This window comes from Zonotrichia leucophrys, chromosome 8, assembly GCF_028769735.1.
Source record: "Zonotrichia leucophrys gambelii isolate GWCS_2022_RI chromosome 8, RI_Zleu_2.0, whole genome shotgun sequence".
Taxonomy (NCBI): domain Eukaryota; kingdom Metazoa; phylum Chordata; class Aves; order Passeriformes; family Passerellidae; genus Zonotrichia; species Zonotrichia leucophrys.
The window spans coordinates 20,680,433-20,698,126 of record NC_088178.1 but is presented as its reverse complement, the minus strand read 5'-3'; the positions used below and the strand labels follow the sequence as shown (position 1 = coordinate 20,698,126).

General features: G+C 51.0%; 1 protein-coding gene across 5 annotated transcripts in view; it reads left to right on the top strand.

The window, feature by feature from the left end:
• The window catches only part of ERI3 (ERI1 exoribonuclease family member 3), a 128,900-nt gene that overhangs the window by 91,263 nt on the left and 19,943 nt on the right, over positions 1-17,694 (top strand). For all 5 annotated transcript variants that reach the window (XR_010441195.1, XM_064719767.1, XM_064719769.1 and 2 more), the window contains exon 7: positions 1,529-1,628. Coding sequence is in view for 4 of the 5 variants with exons in the window: in XM_064719767.1 (XP_064575837.1) it covers positions 1,529-1,628 (100 nt within the window). In the remaining variant the exon portion in view is untranslated. The remainder of the gene's footprint in view (positions 1-1,528; positions 1,629-17,694) is intronic.

The window sequence follows — 17,694 nt, the reverse complement described above, 5'->3', positions numbered from 1 at the left end:
GGTGGCAGGGTCCCATCCTGCACCCCAGCCTCTAGCTCCCCTTACCTCGTGGCTGGCTGGCCTGCATCCTGATCATAGCAGGGAACATACCAGAGCGTGTTTGTCAAAGGCGAGGAAATCTCCCCGTTGTGTACACAAAGTGTAATTTCAGTGAATTATGCATAGACTTAATTAGGAGTTTTAATTGCTAATCATCTCCCAACAGGATTAGCAATGCTGTCTATTAATTATCTGTGGAGCCCTCTGTTTTGCTAAGGCACAAGTAACAAAGCAGCATGAATGGCTACATGGGCCACTAATAAATTAACTCCCCCAAGCCCCGTGGCTCCCGGGGGGCTGCCAGCAGAAGGGGCTGCTCAGGGGCTAGAGCTGCCTGCTATAGCCAGAGCAGCAAGTAGCAGGAAAGAGGGGCTGGCAGGAGGTCCCAGCAGCAGGCAGGTGGCTGGTGGGCTGGTGGGGGACACCTCTCTCAGCTCTGGTCACCCAGTTCATCGCCATTCCTGCTGCAGAGAACATCTCTCTGGCAGCCTGCGGAGGGTGTCAGCAATGCCTGCCACACTGTGGCTGCGGTTAGCGATGATCCCCCACTGCAGGAGGGAGATAGGGGCTGCTGGATTGACCTGATCTCATCTGGGGACAATGGCCCTCACGGCAGCACAGATAGCGCCAGCATGAGCGACGCTAAGCCCACGCACCCTTCTTACTGCTCACAATGCGTTCCGAGCTTAATTCCTCGAGATGAAGAAGATACGTGGCTGTCAGGCTGTAATTACAGCTGTGCGTGTGACATGGAAGCCTGGCTGCTTTTATGTTTGCCTTGTCCAGTGGGTTTTTGTGCTGCTTGGGCTCTCAGCTGCTTGGCTCCTCCTGGAAGCCCTGCCAGGGGATGCCATGGGTGTGAAGCTCCCTCCGGCCCGGCTGCAGGCTCTGTACAGCGGGGTGAGCAGTGCTGGCTCCCAGTAGGATTTGTCCCAGTGATGGAGGGAACTGAGGCAACTGTGGCTTGGGGGTGGAAAGGAGAGGGAGCTAGGAGGGCTGTGCTTGCCAGAAGAGAAGGGGCCTGCTGGCCAGGCCAGCCTGGGAATGAGCACCCTTTCCAAACCCCCTGACCCCTGTTGGTGACCCTGTTAAGGCAGGAGTGGGTGGATGTTTTTGGAGCAACTAAGGGACATAGGGGACATGCTTATAGCCCTTGGCTTGCCCCCCAAAGCATGGCAAAGGTGGCCTTGAGTGATGCAAATCCCTCCATCATAAGGGTTTTCATGTGTACAGGACACCACCAGAGGCTCTGAACGCCTCTAAGGAGAATCAGGGGGGACAGGGCAGGGTGAGAGCACTTTACTTTGTGTGGGCAGTTCCTGAAGAGCAGCTGCGAGGGTGATGTGTGGGACCACACTGAACATGGTGAGCACAAACACACCAGCCCCTGAGCACAGACCCACTCCAGCCCCAGGAGCAGTCAGACCTGGGCAAGAACAGATCATGCCTGCACATGGGCTGTGTCTGACCCTCTGCTTCTCTCTTCCAGGCGTACAGCTTTGCCATGGGGAGTTGGCCAAAGAACGGGCTCTTAGACATGAACAAAGGACTGAACCTACAGCACATAGGGAGGCCTCACAGCGGGATAGGTGAGTGATGCTGCCCCATGCCATTTCCATCTCCACAGCTGCCGCTCCGAGTGTGTGGGATGTGCCTCAGCCCTAAGACATTGTCCAGTCTGGGGTGCTGAGAACAAGCCAAAGGGCTGAAGAGTCCCCAGATGGTGGAAGGGACGAAGATGTGTCAGGGCAGAACGGGCACATGGATGACTTCTCTGTCCCTTGCACATGCTGGTGTGCCAGACATACCTGCCTGTCCCTCTGGCTGGGGAGCTGCTTTTCCTCTAGACTGCTCTAGCAGTGCTTGGGTTAGGGTTGGATGTGATCAGCATTAGGTGCCTGGAGCACAGCACAAGGATCCCCAGGCTGGGTGGGATGCTCTCCCTGTTGGACCAGTCCTCCAGTTGCTCTGGATGCTGCAGTCCTTGGAAAGGAGGCTGTGCTGCCTGGCTTGGGAACTGGCTGGAGAAACACTGCAGAGTGAAGATGATCCCAGCTGGAAAACTGAATCATCATCCTGTTTGTTAACACATATGATGAGCTTTGTGGTCCTGAAGTGTGCTCCAAGATAAAGTGATCAACAGTGCTCTGAGATAAACAGCAGCAGAGTTCCATGTATCCCTCAACTCCTCTGCACCAGGGATCAAAGTGATATGAGGGAGACCTGGCCCAGGACACTGAGGCCGTATATCTGCCTGCTGCTTAACGCTGGGGATGCAGAGCTGGTACAGCAGCAGGCTGTGGTACAGGCAGGAGCTCAGATTTACTGGGCTGTAGACAGGGCTGTGACTCAGGGCTGCATCACTCGTCTGTCTTGTTTCTCTGTAGAGCAGTAGATCACCTCTTGGAGACCAGTGGTCAGGTATTTTCTCTGTCTCCCAGCCCTTCATCCACAGTGACTTTTGAGTGTTAAAGTTTGCAAGGAGGTAAGATTTACTTGGAAAAGTCACAGGCTACCTAGGCCTTGAAGAGGCTGTTTAATATTGTTTCAAGACTCTAACCATTAAACTCTCCAATCAATCCAAGTTAAGGAGATGAATTATTTAAAGCTCACCAGCTTTTAATTAGCAGGGTCCTTTTGAACTATGGATCTGGTTGCATTATTGACAGAGGTAGCATTAAAATTTGCTTCCCTGCCTGGGAGCAGATTTGCCTGGATTGTGTGCCATGTTGGGAGGCTCATGAGGAGGGAGCAGGAGCTGCAGGAGTTGTGTGTGCATGTCCTGCTCCAGGGACTTGGGCTTTTTCTGGGGTTTCTGAGTAGATGTTGAGTTGGTTTCTGCCTCATCATTCCTCATTTTATTTGTGTGATGAGCTCTCTTGTTGCTGTCATCCCTTACTCCAACAAAGTGTCCCCATTCTCTGGAGTATCATCTGTCAGCTGTTGGTTTCTGCCCCTTTATCTCAGTACTGCTGTCTTGCACAGGTGTGAATCCTCTGCCTGACAGAGTTATAGGACTTGCTATTCATGTCCCTCCTCATTCCAGTCCTTTAGGACAGTTTAGCCAAACTCCCTCTGGGGAGTAGCACTCCATCCCAAGGAATCTGCCTTTCCTTTACCTCTCTCTTCTTCATGCTTTTGATTGCCCATGCACCACGGTTGGGAGGTGCCATCCATCCCTTTCCCTGCTCAGGGCTGCCCTTCCCTTCTCTCTCTGCCTGTAAAGAGCCTTGATCCCAACACAGCCCTACTTCTCAGCTGAATAAAGGACTGCTGGCCTCTCACTGCCCACAGTGAAACAAGGAGCTGGCTGTGGATCTGGGGATGGTCCCATGCCATCTAGAGCCTCCCTTCTCTTTGTGCTCAGCCCTGGAGTGCAGCAGTGTTGAGGGAATGTTAGGGAGCTGAGAGGAGGCTTCCTGGGTCATCTAAGGAGGAAACAGCCTCTGATTTTCATGGCTCTCGTGGGTCACTGATGGCCAAAAATCTGCAAACCAAAGAGGACTGAGAAGGGAGCAGGAAGGAGATTTGATAGCCAGCCTCAGCAGTTTCACAGGTAGCATGACGTGTAAGAGTGTCTGTGCAGTTCCTTTCCTGGCACTCTGGGGAGCCTCAGCATGCTTACACAGGAATGCACAACACGGATGTTTCCCTTCAAATCTGACAGAAAAATTGCAGTGGATAGCCACTTGTTTTTGCAAACAATTTGCAAGGAATTTTGCCATCTTGCCTGATGGATTCTGTATTGCTTTGTTACTGAATTACTCTCTGTTTCACTGTCTCAGCAGGTACCTGTTCCAAATCCCTGCACTTGACATGCTCTGGGGCCAGTCCTGCTCTATGCTTCATCTTCTTTCCTTCATTGTGTTCAATACCTGCAGAGTTCAGGGTGCTTGACACCCTGCAGGGCCAAGGCCACATCCTGGATGGGAGCCACCTTTAGCATCCAGTGGATACAGGCAGGATGGGCTTGTGCTGGAGTCTCCCTCAATCCCCTGGAACACACAGCAAGCTGCTGCACAGAGCTCATGTTCTAGCTTTTGTCTGGTTTCTATTCCTGAGCAAGTGAGCTGCAAAGCTTATTGAGGGGTTACAAGAGTGATTTGCATTCCCAAATACACCAAAATGTATCTGCATACACTGCAAATACAGCTGCCTTGGGGTGGGATGGGTGCAGGTCTGGTGACATTGTGTTCTTGAGAGGGAAAAGGCAAAGGAAGAGGGGAAATTTAAATATTTCAGGATAAGGAGATAGAAAAGTCCTGCTCCAGAGGGTGAGGATGCAGGAATTCCTTGGGAGATCAGAAAGAAGTAAAAGGGATATGAAGCCTATTCTTTCATGCCCTTTCCCAGGTTGATGTTTCAGCTCTAAGGATTCCTTCTGGGCTGAATGTGTCCCTGGGGACTAGAGAGGATATTTTTATGCAATTTCCATCTCTTCTCTAACACAGGTTAGATATGTGTCATGTCCAGAGTGGGCTGTAGAATCCTGGGGTGAGGAACTTCTCTTTGTCTGCTGTTTTCTTGGCCCTCAGCAAAATGAAGTTGAGTCTTGCCAAGAAGTTACTCAGTCTTACATATATGGGGACATTGCCATTCGTAACACATGTGTTTGAGGCGGTGCTTGCCAAAAACAAGCTGCAGCTTTTAATGGGACTCTTGGCACACAAAGATCAGCATTCACAGGCTCCACACCAGTGGAGCTGGGTACCTGTGTTGGGGTCTCTCTGCTGGGAGTCAGAGACTCATACAAATCAGAATTAAGGATTAAAATCTCAGGTTTTAGTTGTGATTTGAATCAGACAGCAGATCATCTACATTCAGAAATTTATTTTCTTCTTTTTTTTTTTAATGTGTTTCCGTTAAAAAAAGGTCAATTTTACTAAACAGCACCTATCAAACCAAGTGCAGCTTTCCTTACTACTGCCCAGTTGTTAAATCTGGTTATTCTTTTACTCATCCAATACTCTATTTTTGCTACATTTATTTTGATTGATTATGTAACATAATATGCCTTCAGTCTTAGTTTTTAAATATTTTTTACATTAGAAAAACGGTGAATTACTGTTTGTTCTTGAAGAGCTGGTGATTAAATTATTACTCATGATTGCTCTTTTAGATCAAAACTGTAATGCCATGCTAAAGTACCTCAACGGTAGTTAGAATTGATTTTATTAGGAAAATCCTCTTTCCCTTGCAAATATTCACTACGGAAGGAAATGTAAATTTCAGAATACTTTTTAGGTAAAAAAACCCCTGGTACATGAAACCAGTGGGCTGGAAGAGTGTTTCTGGAAACCAGCCTTTCAAGGTATTAGAATGACTACATCTCATCCTCTCTCACCTTAGTTGGTTGGTTTGTTTGTCTTCACTTATTATGAAAGGATAAGAGACAAAGCTTTTTTATTTTCAATCCTTTGTTGTTTCTCAGCTCTGAACTAGCCAGTTCTTCAACTGAAAATACACCAAAACCAGCAAAAAATTTCCAAAACTGCAAAAGTAGCAGCTCCTACGGGGGAAGTTTTATTATCATTTGTCAGCTCTGCTTCCCTCTCCAGTGCATTGACTGTCTTTAAAACATGACATTACTCCTTGCTACTGATCTTTTTTGAATCTAATTGAATGTAATTGAATCTTTAAAGTTTAGGATTTAGCACATACATTATTGTGATTTTAGATTTAGATGTAAATGTCTGGTTTGGGGTTTGTTTGGTTTTTATTTTTCTTTTGAGGGGAGAGACAGTAACTAGGCTGCTGTGCCTCTTGGTAGTGAACCCTCCCATACCATCCCAGGTAACCAGGAGATCTGGTCCCAAGGTAGCACCCATCTTGACAGGGTGCCCTCACTGGGCTGTTTTACACCAGCTGTCACAACCCTGTGAGCCCTGAGCCTCTGACAGATGGCTTCACCATCTTCCCTGCTCCACAGTTCCCTTGCCGGGGCGGTGCCGTGCTCCCTCTGTGGGGGGATCTCTGCCCGTGCCAAACAGAGTGGCCCCACCTGCCTGGGCAGGTCAGCAGCCCATGCAGTGAGCGACCCAGCAAGGCACCGTGCCTCCCTGGCTCCATCTCTCTCTTTTCATTTACTGATTGGAAATCTCGGAAGGTTAGGGTGTGATATTGTTCCTGATCCAGAGCATTAATTAGGCCTCGGAAAGAAGAAGAGGAATTGCGTGTTTTTAACAGTGAGGTTAATGGGATGCTCGCAGAGTAGACAGTTTTAATGAGCTTCAACTCGATGTGCAGTGAGTTTACTCTTTGTGTTAAAAGGGTCACACTGCAGTAGTTTGATGTGGATTGTCTCCTGGCCCCCAATGTCATAGGTGAGCGTCTGTCAGAGTCCAGTCAGAGCGCATTTACTTAGTGACACGATTCTAATTAACTACCTCGAGCTGCCACCGCCGCGGGGAGCCGGGGCAGCGCCTGCCAGGGTGCCTCCTGCCCAGCACAGCCATCCCTCTCTGCAGCTCTGTCTCGCTGTGCTGGGCTGCGGGAGAGGGCGGCGAGGGCTGTGCTCACCAAGTGCGGTGGCAGGCGACAGTGGCAGGTGACGGGCCACCCACCCCAATGGGGCCAGGGGCTGTCAGCGCCAGCTCTCCCCCTGCAGCTTGGTGGGGATGATGAGGCTGTGCCTCACCCTGCACGGTGCTGGAGGTGTGTGGTCCTGGCAGCTTGCTGGCTTTATTTCTGCCTGCTCTCACTCTTCCCTGTTTTCCTTTCCTGTCTTTCCTGCCTCTCCCAGGATCTGTGGGATCCTCGGTCATCCTTGGTACCCACCTGCCTCCCCTGCATCGGGGCAGGGGGAACAAGGAGGTGGACAGCATTTTGGGAAACTTCTTTTCATGTTTTTGACTACTTTTAATCCCACCCCATGTGGCAGAGCCAGTCCCACCATCCTGGTCTGTCCCCGGGTGTGGGACAAGCCCCAGAGAACCTCGTGCTCCCCCAGAGCAGGCATACCATTCTTTTTGAGCTTTTCACTTCTCAGCAGAGGTGACCCTTGCACAGCACCATCCTTCTGCTGAGGGATCCTGAGAGGGAGAGCTGAGAACGGGGCTCTCTCCTGTGGAATGGGGCACTGCCCTGCATACAGTGGCCCCTGCTCAAGGCAGAAGGGGAAGGACTCCGAATTAAATAATTAAAAGAGACTTAAGTAAAAATCAACAGAAATGTCACCAAATGAGCAGTGTCATTTTAAATTAGCGCTCATAAAGGTCAGGCAGACCCAGAACAGGTGGAGCGGCTGCGTGCCGGGTGTCCCAGCCAGGCGGCGTGTCCTGGCACCAGGCAGGGTGCAGGACCTGCACAGCCACCCGTGGGGCCGTGGGCACGGGGACAGCGTGGCTGCGGGGTGAGGGTCCTGCTGCAAGCACCGGGCCCCCCATCCCTGAGGAGCGGCGGGGAGGGAGGGCTGGCCGGGGCAGCCGGTTAGAGGACGAGCAACTGTCAGAGTCCAGTCAGAGCACATTAACGCGGTGACATGATTCTAATTAACTACCGTGAGAGGTGTCACAGCTGGAAAAGCAGTGAGCAGAGACAAGCTTTTAAAAAAAGAAAAAAGCAATGTGACAGTCTTTTTTTTTTCTTTTTCTTTTTCTTTTCTTTCTCCTTTTTTTTTATTTTTTTTTTTTTACTCTTGTGTGCTCTCTCCCCTCCATGTGGGAGTGGATCTAAAGATAATTAGGATGTCTGGCTGCCTGGGAACCTGAGCCGGGGCTCTTTTGCTTTCAGTCATTTAAGTTTTCGACATCTCTCTGAAGGGACTTGGTGGCGCAGTGGATTACTGCGCGCCAGAGTGACAGAACACTCTTCTAATCGTAAACCCTTTTTAGAAAGGATTCTGCTCTCCCTTTTTCCCCTGGAGCAGCAGGGGGTATGTTCTGATCACTGCAGCTCTGTTCCCATACATGCTACAATGGGAAACTCAAGGTCTTTCAGCTGTTTCCTGCAGTTAACAAAGGAGGCACAGAAGAAAGAAAGGAAGGATGATTGAGTGTTTGTGTTGACTGCACTCACCCCTCCATCCTACCCTGCCAAAAGTTGGTCGTGTGCCCATCTGACCCCTGACTGCCTGACAGGAGTGTGATGGGTTTGTCACACCTTGTCCTTGGCTGAGGGCTCGGGGTCCCCAGAGAGCAGCCTTTGGAGGAAGTGTGATGGCTGCAGGGACTTCAACTGCCTGAGCAAAGTCAGGGTGCTTCCATGTGCTTCTCCCAGCCCCCGGGCTGGCAGTGGCAGTGCCTGCTCCCTGGGGCTGTGTGGAAGGTATGCTCGAGTCCCTCTCTTCTGGCTGGAAGCAGTTGTTTGCAGCACCAGGGTTAGACTGAAGATATAAGAGAGATTTCTGGATTGTTTGCTGTGCTGCAGTGCCTGGGAGGCCCAGCTGCAAACCAGGGCAAGTCTGTCTCAAGCCTCAGATCTGGCTGATCCCCAGCAGGACAGCATTGCCATCTTCTCAGAGCTGCCCTTTGGCACAGCAGTGGCTCTACCCTCTTCCTCTGGCTTCTGGTTTTAGGAGTAGTGGTGAGGACTGTCTCCCTTGGCAAGAATTCTTCCCTTCTTCCCTTCCAACCATGCCAGTTGTGATTCTCAGCCCAACACCTGGCACAATTTCTGTCCCCAGTTATAGAGGAGAAACCTATCAAATATATTTTCATATCACTCTCAACGTTTGTAGTGGGAGCAACTGGGAGAGGCTGATGGTTTGTATTATTTGCATTATGTCTGCTGTGTTTTAGTGATCAGCCAGTCCCAAAACCAGGAGTGTGCAAACCTGAATGATCTGTGCTATAGTGACCCTTGCACTGCCTTGTACCCATCACACTCCTGGCTGTTTGTCCAGTTTTTTTAGTTGTCTGTGGCTGAGCCTGGCAAAATATCCCCCTCACAGACTACTGGAACAATCCTTGCACTGCCCAAGCCCTGTCCAATATTATGCTGGGCAGGTAGAACATCTGTGCTGGCGTTTGTTCTCCTGCCTCTGTAACAGACAGCACTTCCCAAGCACCGTGATACACCCTCTGACACAGTGAGATGTGTTAGGTGAGAAGCCCTAGAAGATCATTAACTTTCTACAGAGATTTTTCTGTAGAAAGTAGCAATGTAAAACACCGAGTGACATTTTGATTTCCTGTAGATTCTTTTGGTGCCTTGGTGTCTCTGCAACGTGTCCCAGACGAGGCTAAATGGTGGCGTGTCTTCCCTTACCTGTGAGGAGGGGAAGAGTTTCCTGTTAATGAACATAAACATCTCAGTTAAGGGCACAGATTATCTGTCTTGCTCCACACTGGACTTTGGTGGAAGGTGTCTTTTAATGTCCTACTGTCCTGCAACAGCAGTGTCCCCAAATCTGCCTTTACATGGCTGCATGCCGGGGGGTCACAGCCATACTGCTGTCCCTCTCAGGTTAGCCCTTGTCTCCAGAGTTTGGGTATCTGTGTTGTCCCCTCTCTGTCCTCCCTAGAACATACAGGGCTGGTGAGCACTGTGGTCTGCCATTGTGAGGAGGAGAGACTCCTGCCCAAGTTTTAGTAAGGATCTGCCTTTAAGGAGAGTGATGGCAGAGGTGCAGAGGGAAGGCTGTGTCAGCAAGGGATGCCAGGTTTAGAGCTGCCCCGCTTCACCTAATGAGAACCGATTGCAAGGTGCAGGAGGGCAGGGGGTAGCAGTCAGACAGAGAGACTCCACTGCAATTTAACAAGTTTTCATTCCCCTGAGTTCCCTGATAAGACCCCCCTCGAAGTCTGTTCAGGAATTCATAAGAATAGGATAATTAGGATGTTTCAAAGCTGCGACCCTCAGAGGAGTCCTTGGATTAATCTGTTTTTTCGCTTAAAGACATCTGTAACTACAATCTTTGTTTCTCTCCTCTTCTTCCCCCCCTCCTTCTTTTCCCTTCTTGTCTGTCTCTGTATCTCCTGTCAAACCGTGGCAGACGTAAATGACAAAGAAATCAGAAAGAGAGATCAATGCAGTCCAAATTAGCACTTGGAGATAGACTGTGCTGGAGATGTCAGAGCCTGACCCCAGTTGATCTGCCAGCCTCCACTGGTGATATTATGCAAATTGCATCCATCTGGCAGAGCCCAGTAAAGGACTAATGGGGCAGGGAGGGGGCCAGGACCAGGCACCTTTGGGAAGAGGAGAGAGATGGGGGTCTTTGGGGAGGGGGGTTCATGATCGACAGGGGAGATAAGGTACTGCATTGGCTTCCTTTGCACTCCTGGGTGGATTAAAAGCCAAACTCCAGATAAGAGATAACCAAACTTCATTTTACTTTTTATTTTATTCCTTATTGCTCCCCCCACGCAACCTAGTACCAAAAAGAAGGGGGGAAAAAAGGTGGTTCTTGGCGCTCGTTTCCTGCACGTCATTACCACTAATGGCAGTTTGAGGGGAGAGACAAAGTCAGGGAAAGAAAGCAAAAAAAAAAAAAAGCTGGCTGCTTAAAAGACTGTTGTAATAGGAGCATGGATAATAGAAATCTCAAATTACGGTGATCGCCTTGTTAAGAAGTTTGAAAATACAGCCAGATTGTCTTTAATGAGAGAAATATGGCTGTTAGTTAGTGAAGGAGGAGGGAATGGACCTTGTTTCAAGATCTATAGCTCGCCCATCAAAGAGGCACTGTCTGTTTCATTTCAAAATCCTGCTCCTCTGCCTGATATTAAAAATAGTTGTTAAAGGCTTTGACTAGCAAGACGATTCTCTTTGACTTCCTACTCTCTTTCCACCTCCCCCAAAAGACTTGGCTAAGATAACTTCTGCTTTTAAAAAACAGCTAAGCAAGGAAAGAAAGAAAGACAAAAGTTTTGGGGGCTGCAGGATAATACTGCCCCTGGTACTCCAGGGTGCCTGGAGCCTTGAGCCTGAGCACTGCCAGCACTGTGCCCATTCCCACCATGGCAGAGGGGAGCCTCCTCCGTGCCATGTGCTGCTGTGCCAGGATGAGCACTGAGATGTGGTACCACCACTGCTTTCCTCTGGGCAGCCCTGACCCAGGCACAGGGCAGCAGTGGCTTTTTTGGCATCTGGACCCCCATTAAGTGCCATGATGCTTCTTTCCTTTGCTCTGCCCCGAGCCTGAGAAGTGGCACCGGGCCAGGGTTGAGGACGCAGAGAAGAGCTCTGACAGAAGCCAGGTCTGGCAGCTGCCCTCCACCCCCGCCTCTTGTGACGAGCTAAGGGCACCTCTGTGCTGTTAGGCTCTGACCCGTAACTCCTGCCTCGCCGTGGTGCTGACAGTCCCCTCTTCATTCTCCCCTGATATCAAAGGATCACATTAATTGGTTTCAGGATCGTGGCCCCATGTCCTGAGCGGCCTGTTTAAGATAACGAACTCAGAGTGTGTTAATAGCTGCTATAGCTCAGCAGAGGATCTAGGGACAAGGCCTGGATGGGGAAGATGCTGCTGGGTGGGGAAGACGGGCATTGACACATAAAAGTCTATCCAATACTGTGTTTTTCCCTGTCCTTACACAAGCCAGTGTAATTCCCTCACTTCCAAGCTGCTAACATTTTGAAATCCCAGGGCAAAGGGCACTGGCCAGAGGGGAGAGCTGCACCAGCCAGACTGTTGCCCTTTCCCAGTGTGGCCTTGCTCTTTTCATGGGTCTGCAGTGGGATCAGAGGGGATCTGCTTATATCCTCCATAGCTTGAGACTCTTCCCAAAGGCGAAGCTGCCACTGCACAGGATGATCCCAGCTGTGCCATTAATCACCCAAGTTCTGGATTGTTCCTGATTCTGCAGGAGAGACCCACAGTGGGCTGCACCACGATGACAGTGTTTCCATCTGCTCCTGAGAGTCATGAGCAATCCTGCTCCAGCTTGGGTGGGAGCTGCATTCTTCTAACACAGAAGAGCCCAAGCAGCTTCTCCCAGCCTGGCTCTGAACTGGGCTGTGAGTGTACAGGACCTGGAGGGGAGGCAGGAGGGGAAGGTCATGGTCACTGCTAAGGGTGGGTGTACTAGTCCATGCTGCTGGGACCAAGATTCCATGTTCAGGACTGTAGTCTGACATGTCTGTCCTATGTGCTTGGAGGTCTCTGAAGAGATGGCATGAAGGAGGGGCTCAAGAGCTCCTACGAGTTTTTGGCCAGATGATGGCCCAAGGATGCAGCAGAATCAGCTGGCTGGGCTGTCATGCAGGGTGGGCTGCAGAGCTGTCCTTCCTTATTCCCCCATGGCACAGAGCTGATTTTTAACCATGGAATACCCCTACTCAGAGATGTGATCCAAACCCCACAGTGATGGAGAGTGCCTGGTAGTCCTGGGTCACTTTTCCCACTACAATTAGCCTCACTGTTAATTACTTGCAGGCATGTGATGTGCAGGGGTAGCATCCATGCAGCCGGAGGGGCTGCCTCTGCACAGACCCTCCTGCAGTGCACCAACCCTGCACTGCCCTTTGTCTCCTGCCCACCTCAGCAGCAGGCATGGCACTGGTGCTGCTGGTTGCCTTGGCTTCCCAAGGCATGCCTCTCCCTGCCTGCTGCCACCTCTCAGCCAGGCCCCAGAGGGAAGGGGACCTGTGCCCTGGCACTGCTACCTCAGGAGCCTTTCCCCAGGGGCTCTGTGGATGGGGTGAGCCTGCAGACAGCAGGATCCCCAGCCCTTTGCCCTAAGGAGGGCACAGCAGCACCACCTTCCCAGGAAGCCCACTCCAGCCCTTAGTTGCCAACTGCTGAATGCTGGGTGTGTCTGGGCCAGGTCCCCTCTCCCGTGCTGTGTGCTTTCAGCAAGAGCCACTGATTTGGCTCTGTGTGCATGCCCAGGAGTCTCAGGGCTTGGCAGCTGGGTCATCTCCAGCACCCACAAAGCCCCCTGCTCATGCTCTCCCCTCTGAAAGTACATACATAACAGCCAGGAGAGGCAGAGGGGAGAGAAAAGGAGAGACGCCAGCTTTGCCTCCGCGCTCCCATCCAGAGCAATCTCCTAATGAGAAGAATATGGCTGCTAGTTAGCAGAGGGGTGTGTCCTGTAGGCTAAAATGAGATAGTTACACTGCACTGATTGAAGGTTGAGGTTAGAGGGCAGCACAATTATGTTCAGGAGATTCAAGGGCTCTGTTTGATGCAGCAGTTCTAAGCTCCCAGCCAGTGTCAGTAGTTTAGCTCAGGGTTTCTTTTTTTTTTTTTTTTTTTTTTTTTTTTTTTTTTGTGGGCTAAAGACAGGAAGGATAAAAACTATGGGAATGAGTTGTTTCTATTATTATAAAGTGGTGTGAGTTTTCTTTTTTTTAAACCACCAGTTCACCCCCCTTTTGCTTAACTGTTTCCTGATCATTATATTTTAAGCTGCTCAGAGGGAAGAAGAGCGCATCCCTTTCCCCCTGGAGAGCAGCTCTGAATTTCCCCCAGACAGGGAACGTGATTTTCTGTGTCCACTTCTGCTCAGTTCACTGACTACGGATCAGGAAAGCAATTAGCAGTTCAAATTATGCCAGCACCAAATTCTTTGTCTCAAAATCATGGGTTAAGAGTTGCAAAAGAACCTTAATTGTCTGGTGCTGAACTAGATGTTTTTTTCTGAAAGCATTTCCAGTGCTTAGGGCTGTTTGTGGGGGGAGCCTCTTATGTTTCAAATACTGTGGATCCTTTTCCCAGAGCCTGCAGCAGTGTTCAGGCACTGCGGCAGCATCTCTGGCCTCTCCAGCCTGTCTCCCACCATCAGGCTAGCTGCCTTGCAAGCAGCCATGCATCCATCTCAAGATGATCCTGGTCACTGTCACCCATCTCCACTGTCCTCTAACCCATGTGTGGCTCTCTGGACTCTGCACACAGCTTCTGCCACCTGCATGCACTGCAGGGAGATGGGGACCAAAGGGGCTGCTGGCCTGCAGCAGCAGCACATGGCAGCCCGAGCTGCCCATGGAAGGAGGCTGTTGCTCTCCTGGTGACAGCACCCAACCTGCTGGGCTGAACACGAGGTGCTGGCCTGCCCATCTCATCCACCCCATCCTCAAGGATGGATGAAGGAAGGGATGCCTGCCCCTTTCTCTCCTTGCCTGCTCCCCAGGGCCCATTTTGTCCCAAGCCCACACTTCACATTGCCTTTTGATCTGAGTGACAGCCTGGTTTATTTACTCTAATGGTTCTCAGTTTTAAATGTTAATTCCTCCCTGAAGAAAATGTCTTTTCAGGATGAGTTGCCCATCAGCAGAGACATGGAGGGTGTGTTGGCATCCCCAGCCTCTGTGCAGAGCCAGGCCTTCACCCAGTGGGCAGGAGCCTGGAAGGTGATGCCCAGGGAGTACCTCAGTCCCTGTCCCCACTGTGGCTGGGCTGTCCCAGGGACACCTCCTTACTGGGCAGATTCAGGTGGGACAGATGCACCCCTAGCATCTCAGTTCATCCCTGTGCAGCCCGTTTGGCTCAGTGCCACACACTGCTGCCACAGCCCCCCATAATCCCAGCTGCAATTAGGGGTTGATGGGTTGTCCCCAGGCCAGGGTCTCAGTACAGCACCCTAAAAGGGACGAGGCACACGCAGAGACGGGCAGGGGCCTGCTGGGCTGCCGCCATCCAACAACAATTTCTAATCTTGATTGGAGAGGAGGGCGGTGGGCTGGGGGGGAAGAATCAGAGATAAATGTTAGCTCATTTCTTAAGTAATTAGTTACCTCCTCATCCCCATGTTGTAATTGTGAACAAGCTGTAATGTTTAATTAGTGTGTAAATGAAACCCCAATTTCATAATGGCTGCGGTGACAGCGCTAAGTGAGACAGGCACAGAAGGGGCCGCATTGTTTCAGCAGGAGATGAAGCTGTCGCCCAGCAAGCCAAGCGTCTCTGGGAGAAAATGGAAATGATAAACGAAGTGAGGCTAATTAGCAAAATCCTACAGGCCCCACTGATGGTTCTCATCAAGGGGAGGTAATGAAGCGGGCGGGCCAAGCTGAGGGGGGATTAATTGGAGCTGATTGCTGCACATACAGGCACTGTAGAGCAGTGCATGCGGGGATGCAAACTTTCCTGCTTTTCTCCTCTTGCCTTCCCCCAGGACCCAGCTGTGGGTAGAGCTGGTAGAGAAGGCACAGGTGAGAGTCTGGTTCTGGAGCAGGCAGGGCACAGATGCAGAGGGGTGTTCCCTGCCTGCAGGTGTCTGGGCAGAGGCACATGGGCACCCATCCCACGTGAACAGCAGAGTATGAAGGATCTGAAACATTGGAGAGCTGCTGCAGGGCTAGTTTATAGCACAGAGAGGATTATAGCTCTTCGTTAGCTGCCTTCAAGTCCCTCCTCCTGTGCTGACTGTATTTTGAGTGTAGACATTTGGAGAGTAAATAAAGCACCTCTGCATGATGGGTGCTAGGGAAGGGATGAGTCCTCCATCTCCCCCTCTGGGTGAGAGTTTCTGCAGACCTGATACCTGTGGCACCACAGTGTGGCAACCGAGCCAGAGCTCGCTGTGGTGGGGGAACCTGGGGCACCGTGGAGCTGAACTTTATCCTTTCAAGCTGTGTAAGAAATGCCCTTTCTGCAGCTGTTGGCACACAACCCTGATCACATTGCATTAGTTAGTGACATTTCAGGGAGCACATGGAGCCCCGCTGCCAGTGGGCTCAGTCCCAAATGTCCCATCCCTGCTGCGGATGGGGTTCAGCTGCCTGCGGGCCAGGCTGCCCCACAACCTGCTCTTTACCTGCTGCCAACTCAATATCAGAAGTGAGCAAAAGCCTTGCCAAGCAGAAGAGAGGACAGCAATACCTCTCTGAGCTTGCATACGTTAGTCTGTCCAAGCTAGTTATTCATGGCTGCATGTGAAACCATGGGACCATGAGCAGGTCTTTTCAGTGTCTCAGTCTCCTTTTGTGACAGAAAATGAGAGAGTGAGTTGTCTGCTTGACAAGTGCCCATACTTGGCATGTCCAGTGCCTGCCCAGAGACATTGCATCCCTTCCTCATGGTGTCTCCAAGCCCCCCGCTGCCTCTCTGCTGAGTAATGAGAGATTTCCCTGGGCCTCCGAGGGCTCTAAAGAGGGGCTGAGCAATATTATTTATTCAGTTGTTTACAGAAGCGTTTGATCGGGAATAGTTCTTCACTGCCAGCCTGTTGTGTATTATTCATTGCAATAATCTCTGCAGATTGTGATAAACTGTAACTGCGGCGGGGCAGCGCGGAGCTGGGCTGTGCTGCCACCGCTGCCTGCTCCGGCCTCTAAAATATCGGCAGCTGCAATCATAAATCTCAATTTACAAGTGGGACTATTGCACGGGGAGTTATAGTTATACTAATGATTACTTCTCTGTCTTATTTTTCATGTTGCAACAGAGTAATAAATTTTTAAAAACAGCCCGGGCAAAGCGTCAGCAAAGGCTGTGCGTCCTCTCACACACTGTCAGCAGAGAGGGGCATTCCTGTTCTCCAGCAGGCATCTCGCTGGTGAGGAGAGCTCAGCTCCCTGCATTGTTTTTCCCTGCTGAGAATGGGGACTGAGCCCTGTGTTTGTCACTGACCTAGTCTTTGTCAGTCAGACCTAGGAAATCCTGGGGTTTCTAAGGTGGGGATCTGATAGCTGAGAGTGGAGCTGGCATTTGAAGGGTCTATTTTATTCTTGTTGCTCACCACCCTCCCAGCACCGGGGCTTTCCCAGACAGAGAGTTGGAAGCTGCCTTTTTGCAGAAAGTGTGCCCACAGTGTGGAAATGGGGTGATGGCTGGGATGGTCCCACCTGAAGGAAAGCCCCCCTTCCTGGAGAATAGCAAGGGTCAGAAGGAAAGGGTTTGGGTTAGAGGAACTCAGACCTTGCTCCCATCCCCATGTGGGAGCAGTGACTCAGGGACACCCAGTGGCATCCCTCCTGGAGGAGTCACCCCCCAAAGACCAAGTCTCTTGCCCAGAAGGCAGCAGTGGGACACGGGGTTCAGCGAGCATTTCCCAAGTGTTTATCACAGCTCCGAGGTCTGTGATGTGAGGCCTCTGATGGATGCCTCCATTCACAGACTTGACATTATGATGTACAAGGAGCCTAGAGATATATAGATTTTCAAAGTGGCCACTTTGAGCATAATTATAAATATCCAGCCTCTTTACATAGTGAATTGTTGCCAGGGAAAGAAGGACCCCAGGAGCTCTGAAATTTGGCATCTAGGATTTCTTGAGAAAGGAGCCTTGGCAGAGGTTTTCCACCCATTTTGGGGCCAGGAAGGCGTGGGTGTTAAGGGATGATGCTTTTCCCATCCTGAACCCCCCTGGCAGGTCCTCCCCCATTCCTCATGGTGCTGGCAGTGTCTCTCTGTCAGGGACATCTCCAAGGCACTGTCTTGGACCCTCACCTCCCCTGCTTGTCTGCAGCAGCACACTGTGATATGATTTTAACTGCTTCCGAGTGGCTGGCTCCCCTTCCAGATCACGGCACAGAGCACCAGGGGCACAACAGAGCTGGGAGCAGGTGCTCCTGGTCTCTGTGCCTGATCCATGGCCCCAGAGACACAAAGGAGAGATCTTTCCCTAGCTCATGGCTGGCTCATCTCCTTACACTAGCCCTTGGAGCATCCCAGCCCACAGAGAGAAGGCTGGGGCTCAGCACAGAGGGATCAGTTTCCAGGTGAGCAAAGATCCCCCAGCTGGATGGGTGCTGGATGCAAAACCAGCAGCTGAGACCTGGGCACAGTCAGGAGCACTCCCACATGCCCTCCTTGGATTCACAGGC